General features: G+C 35.8%; 1 protein-coding gene across 1 annotated transcript; it reads left to right on the top strand.

The window, feature by feature from the left end:
* The first annotated feature begins 6,658 nt into the window (after positions 1–6,658).
* On the top strand, positions 6,659–13,150 carry LOC108341345 (cation/H(+) antiporter 4). Its single transcript, XM_017579042.1, has 7 exons — positions 6,659–6,732; positions 7,699–7,842; positions 7,936–8,054; positions 9,457–9,716; positions 9,860–10,283; positions 11,343–11,929; positions 12,053–13,150. The coding sequence occupies exons 1-7, from the start codon at positions 6,659–6,661 to the stop codon at positions 13,148–13,150; spliced, it is 2,706 nt and encodes a 901-aa protein (XP_017434531.1).
* Positions 13,151–14,762: the final 1,612 nt, after the last annotated feature.

Genomic DNA, 14,762 nt, shown 5'->3' with positions numbered 1-14,762 from the left:
ACTTCAAAACTGCCCCTCAGCGCTAATTTCCGCTCAACGCAACTTTTTCGACACTTTGGTTGAATTTTCTGCATTCTGGTTGACTGGTTGACTGGTTGACTTTTCTAGTTTCTAGTTGATTTTTCTGCATTCCAACCATTCGGTACTTTAACTCTTCTTTCAAATCATTCCAATAACCTACAAAATCAAAGGAATCAAACAAAACCATTAAATTCACCTTCAACTCTCTTATTCACAAAACTCAAGCAAAAACATGAGTTCAAGCAAGCTTCCAAGTCAAAAAGGGTTGATTGATTATCAAAATTAAGTATAAAAATAACGGTTTTTCAACCGTTATCACAACCCCAAACTTAGAACTTTGCTTGTCCTCAAGCAAACAATATGTAACTTAGCTTTCAACCAATCAATGCAATGATTCAACACATTTCAAAACCTTTTCTTTTAAGAGAAGTAATTGCTCAAATCAGCTTATCATAAAGAATATCAATCAAGATGAATACATGCCTTGATTCAATTAAGCTCATTGTGGTGCTCAGATAATAACAGAATATTCAACACATGTTATGCTCATGAATGATCAATTAACCAGGCAAAGATGTAATCATGGAATCTTTCCTCACCAGATAAAGAGTTTCACTCAAACACACAAGTGTATAAGAGGTCACTCATTCACTCCACTATCACAATGTCACATGAGTTAACTTTGCCTTTCATTTAACCATAATTAAATATACTCACAAGCAATTATCATCACAAGGGATTTTCTATGGCTTGTAATATGGCTAGGCTAAGAAGAAAAATTGGTTTTTCTAGATCACAAAATCCTTGAGTTAAGAAAGTCATTCATACTTTCATCATTTAAACACAACCATTCTTACTTATTCCCAACTTTCCCTTGCATTGAGCTTTTCTTTTCTTTCTTTTCTTTCCTTTTTCTTTTGCTTTTCACGTGCTTAGCTCTTAGCTCAATGCTTGTTATTTTTCCTTTCTAGACTTCCCAACAACCCCAAACTTGAACCTTTATCAATACCGCAAAATATTCTCAACTCAACTCAAGATAAAGATTTTCACAAAGGTTTTTCAAATCATGTTCAAGGCTAAAGGTTCAAAGGATAGAACACATAGTGCTCTCTTTTAGTGGGCTAAAATCATGCATTTTGGCTGAAAAGGGTTAACAACAAATGGCCTTGATCATATGACACATACAAGCAAGTGATTCAATCATAGAAAACCTGGGCAAAGTCATTCATGCTTTCAAAGTAATAGCACTCACTCACAAAAACTCTGGAGTTCAATCCTCACACAGGCTAAATCAAATTCCAACATTTAGATAAACATCTTGCTCAGTATCATAATCACAATCACAAGTCATCATGCATCTGTTTCAAAATATTTTGAGCAACCACCTGTGTATCAGTATCATGCATCATCTCAACATCAATCAATACAATCAACATCATGAAGCAATACTCATCACAAACATCATAGCACCAACAGACCATTGCACACTGATAATGTTTTAAGCCAAGTACACCAAATCCTATACTAAAAACAGAAGCAAATAAATTCAATAATATAAAACAAAAGATAAGAAAAATCTCGCTCTAGTGCTGATAGCATCCATCAGTAAATGTTATCTCAGCTCCTCATCAACCCCTGCTATCATTCGAATCTTCCTTCTCTCCTTCTTCTTGGATCCTATAGTATTGATTCTTTTGCCCGATGAGGAGGTCATCCCTGCATCAAACACAATTCACAAAACCACAAGACACATTGTTAAGCATTAGTAAACCACAAAAAACTCCCTAAAACACTCCTTATCTTAGAATGTTGAAGAAATCAACCCCTAACAACAATTCTCTCACCAAACCCCAAACTTGGATGAAAACTTAATGCAAAAATGCTTGGAAGAGAGGTTTTGTGAAGGGGGAAGAAGAGAAAAGTGGAGAGAACTCTTGGGAGAGTGCTTGAGAGTGTGTGGGAAGAGGGAGATCTGAAAATAGAAGCAAAGTCGCGCCCTAGGGTATAAAAATACCCTAATGGGCCCTACTCCCGTTGAGCCTGATAACAGTTGAAAAACTGTTATTTTCATGCTTAAAATTGATACTAAAAGCAACCTTTAGACTTAGAAACTAGCTTGAAATCATACTTTTATCCATATTTTCAGAAATAAGAGAGCTGGACAGGTTTATGCTTGATTTCAGTGTTTTTGTGCAGGTTTTAAGGTGAATTTAGTGAAAGAAGTGAAGAATGAGAGAGATGGAATCAGAAAAGGAATCAAAGAGTGAAAAAGGAGAAGCCGAAGTCACCGCTCAGCGGCACTTTACCGCTGAGCGGCACTTAAGAGGTTGCGGGAGGTCCGCTGAGGGGCAAAATGGCCGCTGAGGGGAGAAAACGAGACGCGCAATCACCGCTGAGCGGTATTTTACCGCTGAGCGGCACTTTAATGGGCTTGGGCTTGACTTTTTGTAATTTACGAATGGTATTTAAGCCTTAGGGTTTCCTAGGGTTAGGCATCTTTGGCAGAAACGAGGCAAACACTCTCTCTTCCACCCCTTTGAAGGAGGATCTTGGATGCTCAGGCTACCTCTTCACCTTTTTAGGGTTTATTCTTTCATTCTTTCATTGTAATTCATCTAGGTTCACCATGAATATGGTGAACTAAACCTTGTATGTTTGTTGGGAATCAATGTAATCTCTTGAAGCTCTCATATATGGAATTTATGCTTGCATCTTAATCTAAGATTTATGCTTTCTTTCATCATTAGTTAGGGTTTTTCCTCTTTGCTTAATGCTTGCATAGTTTAACTCATTCAATGCATGATTATTGGTTTTGTCGATACGGGCACGTACGGGGAAGTCTAGATTCGGGGAATTTCTCCCAATATTATATTGGTTGTCGTTAAGCTCCTGCACTTATGAACTAATCATTAGGAATGCTAGGAATTGTATGAACTCGTGATTAGGGAGAAGCCATCTAGAATGGTACTTTAGAGAGTGGCATTAACAATGATGATTTGAATGTTGAATTCCTAAAATGTATGAGAGTGGATGAGATGAAATTGACCCCAACAACATATTCATTCATATATTCCATTGAAAGTGTTTATCTTTTGTCTTTGCCATTGATCAAACTTCATGCATACATGTTTATTTTTTTCGTCTTGCATATAAAAATCCAAATATTTCGTCTTTAAGTCTTAGCTAATCAAGAAATCACATAACTAAACTAGGCCGTGAGTCCTTTGGGAAGAACGATACTTGGCCTTACCAAGTTTATTACTTGAACGATTCGGTCATACTTGCCGATTGAAAAACAAGTTTGTGACATCATATTTTGGTGCTTACAAATTTGTCCATCAGAGCCCCACTCAACCAATCCAATTTACCCAATCTACAGGTGTTACGCTCAACGGTAATTACTGTTGAGTGGCACTTGCGTTACTTACTCTCCTTCTTCCTAGCTCGCCCTAGGTTTCCCATAATCATTCCTCTCACTCACTCCCTGCATTTAAGTTCTCCCATCACTCAAACATTCAATCCCTATCATGCAACTAAAACAGAATCAAAACAAACAACAAAAATAAAGTCAATCAACTGGGTTGCCTCCAAGGTAGCGCTTGTTTAACGTCACGAGCCTGACCCAAAATCCACCAACACCCATCAGTAGGTGCAACAAACCTAGTATCCTTCAGTAAATACTTAACCACCTAGCATCCATTAGTAGATGTTATACCCCGTAACAAACTTATAACCAAAACAAAAATACCAAAAGTTCAAAATTACATCACCAAACCAAAAATTAAAAGTTTTTAAATCACTGGGTTGCCTCCCAGCAAGCTCTCTTTTAACGTCACTAGCTTGACCCAATAAAGCTCAAGTTCCATCTTCTTTTTTTCTTCTTTTTGCTGAACTTCTTCAGAAATTTGATAAAACCAGGAACTTGTTTCAATGTCTCAATCATAGGAACTTCTTTGAATGAGGAAGGGATTTTTCAGATGATTCTTTCTTTTTTCCTCTCGTCCTCTTTTTCTTTTCTCTCATTTTCTTTATCTTCACAGAAACTTTCTTTTCTCTCACTTTCTTTTTTTCTTCTCTTTTTCCACGCACTTTCTTAATCTTCACACAAACTTTCTTTCTCTCTTCTTTCCAACCAATTCTCTTTCTTTTTCTACATCTTTATCTTTCTCACTCAACTCTTCTTTTTCTTTTCTCTCTATCTCTTTCTCATCTAAAGTCTTGTCACTTTCAATGATCATGGCTTGACATTCCTCCCTAGGGTTAACTTTAGTTTCAACCCAAAAATCTTTCAATCTCTCAATGAAGTTGCCAATCTGCATCTTCATCCTTTTACATGATGCTTCAATGCTTTTCTAAGTGGAGATGGACTCTTGCATAAATTGTTGAAAGAAGTTATCTAGCTTTTCCATTGATAGAGAGCTTTGTTGTTGCCATTATTATTGTGAATGGTTCTCAAATTGTTCGGCAGCTTGCCAAAATTGACTTTGATCCATGCTTGAGTGAGATTCCCTCCAATGGTTGAAATTACTTTGGTAGAATTGAGTGCCCATATAGTTAAATTCTTGTCCGTATTGCATCCCACAAGCATTAGGCACAAAACCCTAGAAAACATTTGTTAGCAAAAAAAATATAAAAGTTAAACTAAAAAGATAAAAAGATAAAATAAAAAGATAAAAAGATAACAATCAAGTCAAAGTTAATCAATAATCACACAAATAGAATAGTTCAACCACGAGTCCCTGGCAACGACGCCAAAAACTTGTTAACCTGCAGCAAGTGTGACCGAATCGTATCAAGTAATAAAACTGGTAAGACCAAGTATCGTTTTCCCAATGGCGCTCAGCGGTAAGCGCGACACTGGCACTCAGCGGAATTTGGCGCTCAGCGGTGGTTTCGGCAAAAACTGCCACTAAGCGCTAATTTCCGCTCAGCGCAACTTTTTCTGCACTTTGGTTGGCTTTTGTACATTCTGATTGACTGGTTGACTTTTCTGGTTGATTGGTTGACTTTTCTGGTTTCTGGTTGACTTTTCTGGATTCCAACCATTCGGTACTTTAACTCTTCTTTCAAATCATTCCAATAACCTACAAAATCAAAGGAATAAAGCATAAAACCATTAAATTCACCTTCAACTCTCTTATTCACAAAAGTAAAGTAAAAACATGAGTTGAAGCAAGCTTCTAAGTCAAAAAGGGTTGATTGATTATCAAAATTAAGTATAAAAATAACGGTTTTTCAACCGTTATCAACCCCAAGGAAGAATGTAAGGTTATTGTGAGTGTGGAGAGGGAGAAACAGAAAGAAAAAGAGAGAAAAGAAAAAGTTGATTTAAAAGAGAGAGAAGAAAAAGACGAGAGAAAAATTGAAAAAGAGAAAGAAGAGAGAGAAGAGAAAAAAATTGAGGTTGAGAGAAAAGAAAAAGAAGAGTGAGAGAAAAAAAGAAAAAAAATGATAAAATCTTCATCACCCTGAAGAGTGTTCTAGAAAAGAAAAAGATATACAATTAGGCTGCTTCGAAGAAATTTTCAGAAAATTGGGGATTAAAATTCCTGTGATTGAAGCACTGCAACAAATTCTTGAAGAAACTCCTCAAAAGAAAGAAATAATAAAGAATTGTGTGGTTTCTTGAATATGCTAAGTTTTTATAATATATGCTTTCTTTCATTAATTGTTAGGGTTTTTCTTCTATACTATATGCATGCTTTGTTTAACTCATTCAATTGCATGATCATTGATTTTATTTGTATGGACACATATAGATAAATCTAGACATGAAGAAATTCTCCCAATAATAATATTGCCTAAACATAGGGATAGGAAGATTGGTTGCCTTTAAGCTTCTGTGTGAATGTAATGCATGAATAATTGCTACGGAGACAAGACATTGTAAACTAGTGATTAGGAGTAGGGTTTCTTCACCGAGACATCGGGTTTAAGGTAAATTAGAAAGTGACATTAACATTAATGAAGAAGATGAATTCTTGAATACATGAGAGTGGATAGGATGAATTGAAAACCCCAACAACATCATCATTCCATATACTTCAATCACGTTTTGCTTCTTTTGTCCAATTGATCAATACATGCATTCATATTTAATTTTCAGTATTTGCATTTAAACCTACAAGAATACCTTCACAAGTCTAATTTAATCAACAAATCACGTGAATGTTTAGGTTGTGAGTCCTTTGGGAAATGATACTTGGTCTTACCATTTTATTATTACTTGATACGATTCGGTTAAACTTGCCGAGGGTTAACAAGTTTTTGGCACCGTTGCCAGCGACTCGTGGTTTAACTATTCTATTTGTGTGATTATTGATTAACTTTGACTTGATTTTTTATTTTTTTTATCTTTTTGTTTGTTTTTATCTTTTTATCTTTCTATCTCTATATCTTATTATCTTTTTAGCTATCTTTTCTATCTTTTTGTGCTAACAATTGTTTTTAGGGTTTTGTGTTTTTGTGTATGCAAGATACAATTTGGACTAGGAGCAAGAAAACTTCGAAACCTCTTCTTGAAGGATTGGACGAAAGTAGAAGGAGAAGGAGGATCCGAACTTCTAGAGAATTATTTCCATCTCCGGAAACACTTCTACAATCCTCACCATAAAGATCTAACCAGAGCATTGAAGAAATGGCCGAAGAGAACAACTTTGAAGTGGCGCTCATGCTTGCAAGAAAGGAACTTACTAGCATAGGAGCGTTCAGGTTCCTTATCCTTCCTCTTGGATCCTATAGTCTTTATTCTCTTGCCCGATGAGGACGCCATCCCTACATCAAACACAATTCACAAAACCACAAGACATATTGTTAAGAATTAGTAAACCACAAACAACACCCTAAGATGATTCCTATCACCGCTGAGGGCAATCAAAACCCCTCAGCGCAACCTATCCAATTGCTTGAAGATATCTTTAAAGCACCCATATTATATCTTTTTTTCAATCTTTTCACTCCCCTTAGGATAAGGAAGAATTTTATCAATTTTCTCAATTTTTTTCTCTCTACTCTTGTTTTCATTCTCTTTTCTCTCATCCCCACTTAGTATCTCTTCTTTTCTCTCCACTTTTTTTTCTAACTCAACACTCTCTTTCTCATCCACCCTCTTATCATCTGCACTTACAATAACTTTACACTCTTCCCTAGGGTTAACCTCAATATTAGCCCTAAAACTATTATCAGGCATATCCTTCAAATCCTTAGCTATTTGGCCAACCTGTATCTCCAAATTTCTAATTGCAGCTTCAGTGCTTTTATGGTTGGAGATGGTCACCTGAATAAATTGTTGAAGAGTTTCTTCAAGCTTTGATGATTTCTCATTTAATGCAGATACTTGTTGCCATATTGATGGTTGCTGCTGTTGTCTATTGAATTGTCTTGCTTGTCCAGCTTGTCATTATGACCTTGACCCATGGTTGGGTGTGGTTTCCACGCTTGGTTGTAGTTCCCTTAGCGGTATCGAAACTGATTGGCCATGAAATTTACATCTTCTAAAGCCTCCACTGGAAAAGCGCATTGACCATTGATATGGTCACCACCATAGAGTTCACAAACTTATCCACATAAAGTCCATGTAATTTTTGTTACTTGGTTTCATTTCCTATCTCAGTTCCTTTCCTTCATTAATTATATTTTTGCCTTTGATCGAATAATTGGAAGGTGAATATGCTGTAGTATTTTACGGAACAACTCTTTCTTTGGGACCATCCCTGAAGGATTTGTGGAGTTAAAAGAATTGGAGGTTTTGGATTTGGGATACAACAACTTCAGTGGACATCTACCTACTGATCTTGGGAGAAATATCTCACTAGCAATCCTGTAGGGTGATGACCCACTTTGAATAGTTCAATTTCACTTTTTCTTTTAAGAAATGTTTTGTACATATTCTCACGCGGTTTCTTCTAATTGTAGCTTGTTGGATAATAATGAATTTCTTGTTGGTTTCTCTCCGGAAATTAATAAACTGAGGCTGCTTTCTGAGTGCCAAGTGGGTGTAAATCAGCTAACTAATGCTACTAAAATGCCAGCGTGTATAGAAAGAGCCACCACATGGTATGTTACACTAATTAACTGAAATGTGGTCCATCTCTGGAATTATGTACTTGTATTTTGTATTCTTAGTCCTATCCAATGTATATATATTTTATTATATGATAGGGTCATCCTATTTCTTGATTCATGTTGTTGCAATTTAATTGAAGTTGAATGTTTGGGATTGGCTTGTGTAACCCTTGGAAGCTAACAATAATTCTGAAAGGTGACAGATGTTTGTATTTGATGTTTGTATTTGAATGCAATGAAGTAGAATTCCAGAGATTCAATATGAATGGCTAAAGAAGAAGAAAAAAAAATTAAAAAGAGGACCCTACTGCCTTGGTTCAGCTCCAACCGAGGCAGTAGAGGGGGAGAAACGACTTTGGTTCATCAAGAACCGAGGCATAAAATCCAACGAAAAAAAATATTTAAAAAATTAAAAAATGTTACTACTTTGATTAATTTTGAACCGAGGCATAATCCTCCATTTTATGGCTTGATTCTGAACCGAGGCATAAAGTCTACCACTTTTTACCTCGCCTGAATATGCCTCGGTTCAGGAACCGGTGTCTATCAGCGAAAATAACCGCTATCGTTTCCCTAAGTGCACTTATCAATGGATACCTATAGATTTAAGAAATTATGGATATTGAGTACCAACAAGTAAAGGAATAGATAATGGGACAGGTTTTTTTTTAGTGTGGAACGAATAACGAATAAATTATCCGTACCTTACCCAATCTTTTTCAAATGGATGGTCCTTCATCAATACACAACTTTAATTCTTTTATAAATTAAATTACATATTTAATTTTTAAAGTTTTCATAATTGAATAATTTTGATCCACCACTAATATCTAATATAAATTAAAGGACATTTGAATGTAATTTTTTTCTTATAAACAAATTAGTGATTTATTTTCTTAAAAATTTCATAACAATATGTAATAATAAACTTTATTACATGTTATTAAGTACGCTATAACATTTTTGTTTTAGTAATTATGTTGAACTAAAAAATGGTACAAAGATCCGGAAAACTAAATATGCAATTAACTTTTTATGGTGCCAAAATTACGTATTGGTGAAATAACAGGATTGAAAAAGATTATTTGAGGCCTTAAAAAGACCATAAACAAAAATCCAGCGAAAAGAAAAATGATTCCCCAAACTTAAACAAACAACAGATGTTAAAAAACATTATCGTCATTGAAAAAGCATTGACAAGTTGTTTCGTAGATGGCAAAAGCTAACAAACTATTTTACAGAAACGAAACAATGTAATTAAGTTGCAAACCAAAATTAACAAATGACAAATTTGCTGACACCAAGGTTTTGCTCCTTGGTGTTCTTTGCAAATCCTAATTCTACTCACCTGATAATCTTTTCCCATCATAGCAAAGAACTCATATTTCTTCAATCGTTCTGACCTTGTTCAAGTCCTTGCATGTGCCAAGAAGATGGATGCGAATCAGACACTCTTCTCTTCAGTGATGTTATTGCACGAAGTGCCATCGTTGGGATTTGAGGTCTACAATGTGTGCGTGAATCATCCAATGAAGATAATATCCGATGGCATATGGACACAACATGGAAGTGCATTACCTACACAGTATTCATACACCATGCTTGAGCTTCAAATACTTATCATCTTCGTGGTCACGCAAGGCTTTCATTTCATTCTCAATCGATTAGGCGTCCCTTTTTTCGTTTCACAAGTCATGGTTGGTATCTGCAAGCGTACCCTTTTGTTCTGTTCTATATATAATTCAGGAGTTGAGATCAAAGTTTTGTTTTTCAGACAGGGTTTCTGATGGGGCCATCAGTTCCGACAGGACCATTGGAAAAGTACAAGAAGATGCTGTTCCCGTTCGGGAGTCCAGACATCCTAAGCACACTATCATCGTTAGGGTACTCCTTCTACCTGTTCCTGAACTCAGTGCAGATGGACCTAAGCTTGATCACGAAAACAGGGAGAAAGGCTTGGGTGATAGGGCTTTGCTGCTATGGCATTCCCATAGTGGTGGGGTGTGGGAGCATGGGGTTGTCGAATTCCACGTGGAAGAGGATCCTGGGAGAGGACATTTCTGCTTTGCCTGTGGTCTTCATATCTCACAGTAGTTGCTCCTTCGCTGTCATTTCATGGTTGCTCAATGACCTCAGAATCCTCAACTCCGAACTCGGACGCCTCGCACTCTCCGCAGCTTTTGTTAACGATGTTGCAGGTACCCTCAACAATGTTGCCTTCTTCTATCATACTTCATGAAAATTAAGAATGTAATGCATGACATAATATATCTGTTTGAACAAATTTCCTTAATATTTTAGGAAAAAATAATTGTTTCATAAGTTAAATCTAATGTTGTCCCTCTAATTTACTAAATGTTAATTTTGATTCCTGTCAAATTGTAGTAGTGGATTTCAGCCTTAAATTTTCAAAAATTTAACAGTTTTGGTCCTCTGTATAAATACATCATAATTTTAATAACTGATTAATATATATATATAACAAAAGTTTAACAACAATTTTTCATGCATGCAAACTCTAACATATATACAATAACATTCTTTTTTTAACAATTGAGCATTATATTAAAATTCGTAAGACTATAAAAATCTAAAGTAAAACCTGAACATAAGTCAAAATTAATCTACGTAGAAAAAAAAAGTTTATGGTAAATTCCTATAAATTTATTTATTCATCAACTGATTTTATCTTATATGCTTTATTTTTCTCTTACAAATCCTACTCTAATAATAGAAAATGCCTTTATAATAACTTTAAATGTAAAAACCTAATTGAAAATCTTGAATAGTTTGAATAATGCTTATTGAAATATATATAAAAAATCATTAAGTTATATTTGTTAAATTAAACAAATACAATGTTTTTGGTTAAATTAGTATAATTATTGGTTAAATTTGTGTCTGACTTAATACAATTATAACACATCTATACATTATATAATTATTAAAATGCCTTCTGAAATTTTCATAATCATCATCAATTATGTGATAACATGAAAAATCAATTATCTAATATATTTGTATATGTGGATGAAACTTGATTAAACAAATTTATATAGTTGATTAAATAATTATAATTTTTGTTATAATAAATGTACATAACATCCATTTTTTCAAGACCAGAAAACTTTAGTTAAATAGGTAAAATATTTTGATTAAACTAGTACACTTATAAATTTTATAAAGTAAATGTTGAAACATTTTTAGCACTCTAGTGTATAAATGAAAGTTTTGTGATAAAATTGGCCTTTCATCAGGTGGACTCTGGGCAGGGATTGGTGCTGCATATTTCGGGAGACAGAACATGAGCATGTCTATCCGTATTAGAAACGTTACGGCATTTCTTGCTTACGCAATCTTCATTCTTCTTATTGGTCGTCCTGCGATGAGGTGGATCGTGAAGAGGACCCCAGAAGGTAGATCGGTTAACAAGGGATACATCTACGCCATCATAGTAGTGTTCTTGGGATTGGGCTACTTTGCCAAGTTTTTCGGTGAACCCTTCTTAGTAGGAGCTGTTATTTTTGGACTTGCAGTCCCTGAGGGTCCTCCTCTGGGTTCTGCACTCGTTACCCAACTTGAGCTGTTCTCCAAGTGGTTCCTCTGCTCCATTTTTGTCACATGTGTCACCATGAAGGTGGATCTCACAAAATGTAACTCTCTCTCCTTCGTAATTGTCATTTCTGGTGTCATCATTATGGTGCACCTGGTTAGGTGGCTTTTGTGCATGGGAATTTGCCGATACTGCAAGATTCCCTTCAAGGATGGCTTTTGTCTTGCTCTCATTTTGAGCTGCAAAGGGGTTGTTGATATCTGCTCCTATCTCCTAGTCTACGATGCCATGGTAACTACTTTGTTCAATCAATCATGCATGCAACATGCATTCTATGGAAACATAACAAGTCCAGCGATTCTTTGTTCGGTATTTGAACTAAATATCTAACTCTAACTACTTGAACTATTGCAGGTACAAAAGAGAACAGTAGTAGATGTTATGATCGTCTCAGTGTTGGTCCTAGGTACGGCTTCGAGGTTTGGTGTGAAGGCATTGTATGACCCTTCAAGGAAATACGCAGGGTACCAGCATAGGAACATCATGAGCTTGAAACACAGTGAACTTCGGATAGTTGCATGCATCCACAAGCCATGGCACTCGGTTCACATCAAGAACGTGCTCGAATTTTGCTCCCCGGCACCAGATAACACACTGGTAGCAGAAATTTTGCACCTCATGGAGCTAGTTGGAAGGTCCAATCCCATTTTCATTGCACACAAACTTCAGCAAAGTGCAGGATCATCATCCTACAACTACTCTGGGGAACTCATTGTAGCCTTTGACCTTTTCGAACGTGACTATCTTGGTGCTGTCACTGCCAATACCTACACTGCCATATCCCCAGTGATGTTCATGAATGAAGATGTGTGCAACCTTGCTTTGGACAAAAATGCAGCCCTTATAGTCCTTCCATTCCACGTGAAATGGGGAGGGGATGGTTCAGTTGAATCAGAGGATAGCAACATAAGGGCGCTTAATGCCAGGATTTTAGAAAGGGCACCTTGCTCTGTTGGGATTCTTGTGAACCGTGGCCCTAGCTTCAACTCAAGAAGAATCAGAGCGGCCATGGTTTTCTTGGGAGGACCTGATGATAGAGAGGCCTTGTGCTTGGCTAAGAGGTTTGTCAAAGATGTTGATAATAGTTTGGTTGTGTTCAGGTTGTTGGCACACGACAAAGATACCTCCAATTGGGATCACATGATTGATGATGAAGCGATGAGGGAAATAAGTGGAGTTCATGTTAATCTAGAAAATGTTAGGTATGAAGAGATTACTATAGGAGATGCATCCCAGACAACGTTTCTCATCAAAGATATAGCCAACAAATTTGATTTTATTGTAGTTGGTAGACGCTATGGGGTCAGATCTTCTCAGACCTATGGCTTGGAGCATTGGACTGAATATTCAGAGTTAGGGGTAATTGGTGATTTGCTTGCTTCACATGATACAGATACTACGGCTTCAGTTTTGGTTGTGCAACAACAACCATCTCATGAAGACCACAGATAATATACATAAATATATATATATATATATATATATATATAGTTACAAACTTTAATGCATAGCTTTTAATGAATTTGTTCTCTCCTTAATAAAATTTTCATTTTTGAATTTATCACTACCGTTTAGTAGCATCCTTTAAGAAATAAATTGTCATAGATGTTAGAAATTACTATAAAAAGGGACGAATCCATCAAAATAAAAATGTTTTAAAGGGAAGTTTGGAATTGTATGAGATGGTCTTAATGATTCTTAGAAGGTGTTACCAAAAGATGTCAAAGTGAAAGTTGCAGGGAAAAAAAATAAACATGCGTATTGCAGGCTATACCAGTTCTGTAATAAATTGCGATTGATGCAACAACTAGCGCCTTTTTGGAAACACAAAGAGTAATACTGTAATAAGTCGTTTAATGTAAAATCTTTCGGAAACTTATGCACATTCCAATTACATTTAACACTTCAAAATCATATTCTTCTAAGATTTTAAACATATAGAGCCTAATATGTGTGGAGGGGAAGAAAAGGTAAAAGCCACTTTCTTACCCTATATATAAATGTAGGTTGTCTATGCATTTGGTTGTACATATGAGTCTCCAATTCTCCAACTGTGTTCTGATGATGAAAACAGAGAGTATGAGAGTCAGTTTGAATACAAATTTCGAGAAAAGTCTCCAACTTTCTTTAATACCCCGAAGTATGTTGGATGTTCATCTTCTGCTATTTTAAATCATGTGATCCCAATTGTTCAAATAGAATTTCCTCTTATATAATCTTATATAATCTGATGTGTGAATTTTGCATCTCTTTTGCCCTTTACTTTTTCTTCAACACTTAACAAGATGAAATTATCTACCATTGCAAGATGCAGACTGTCATGTGTTATTCCTATCACTCTGCTGAGTTTAAATGAATGTAAATGGGCCATATTATTATTACTTTAGTACCCAGCAACATGTTTATTATGAACTTTGCGTTTAGCTAACCTGACTTTTTCATAAAGAAGAAGAAAGATACCATTCAAAAGAAAATCAAGGGGTCCTAATTAAACAATCCCACAAACTAAGCGCAGAGATCATCCATATCCAAAGTTCATAGCATCCAATAAGATGGAACCCCGTGCACATCCTTATTCTCTTAATGAACAAAATACTGCATAAAATCTTGTATTTTCAAAAAACTGGTTGTTTTACAAGGCTGCAAGCTATTACGAGTGTTTCCAAAGTTGAACAGTGATCATAATTGACATGATCAACTACTGTAAGGACCTAAAAATTTGGACCAAGGGTTATTGGGCCTTAATTATGTCAGCCAGACCTTTAGTAATTTGGGCTCATGACCTTGGTAAGGGGGCTCTCCTAAAAAGAAAAAGTTGAAGTTCATTTGCCAATTCTCCTTTCTCTCTCTAAAACCCCTTTTCCCAAATTCTTTTCTACCTTCTCTCTAGCCTCCACACTGATTTAGCCATTGCATGTTCTGTTAGGTGGTACCCTAGCGACCGTCTCGTAGAGAGCTTCAAAACCATCCGATTGGTTTTACGTTCTTCAGCCGATAAGTGGCTTCCTCTTTTCTCCGCTATTTTCGAAATCTAGGGCTTATGGTTCTACTGCTTTTGTGCAAT

The sequence above is a fragment of the Vigna angularis genome, chromosome 6 (assembly GCF_016808095.1).
Source record: "Vigna angularis cultivar LongXiaoDou No.4 chromosome 6, ASM1680809v1, whole genome shotgun sequence".
In the NCBI taxonomy this organism is placed as follows: domain Eukaryota; kingdom Viridiplantae; phylum Streptophyta; class Magnoliopsida; order Fabales; family Fabaceae; genus Vigna; species Vigna angularis.
Note: the sequence above shows the minus strand (reverse complement) of the source record. Positions and strands in the feature narration are given on the sequence as shown.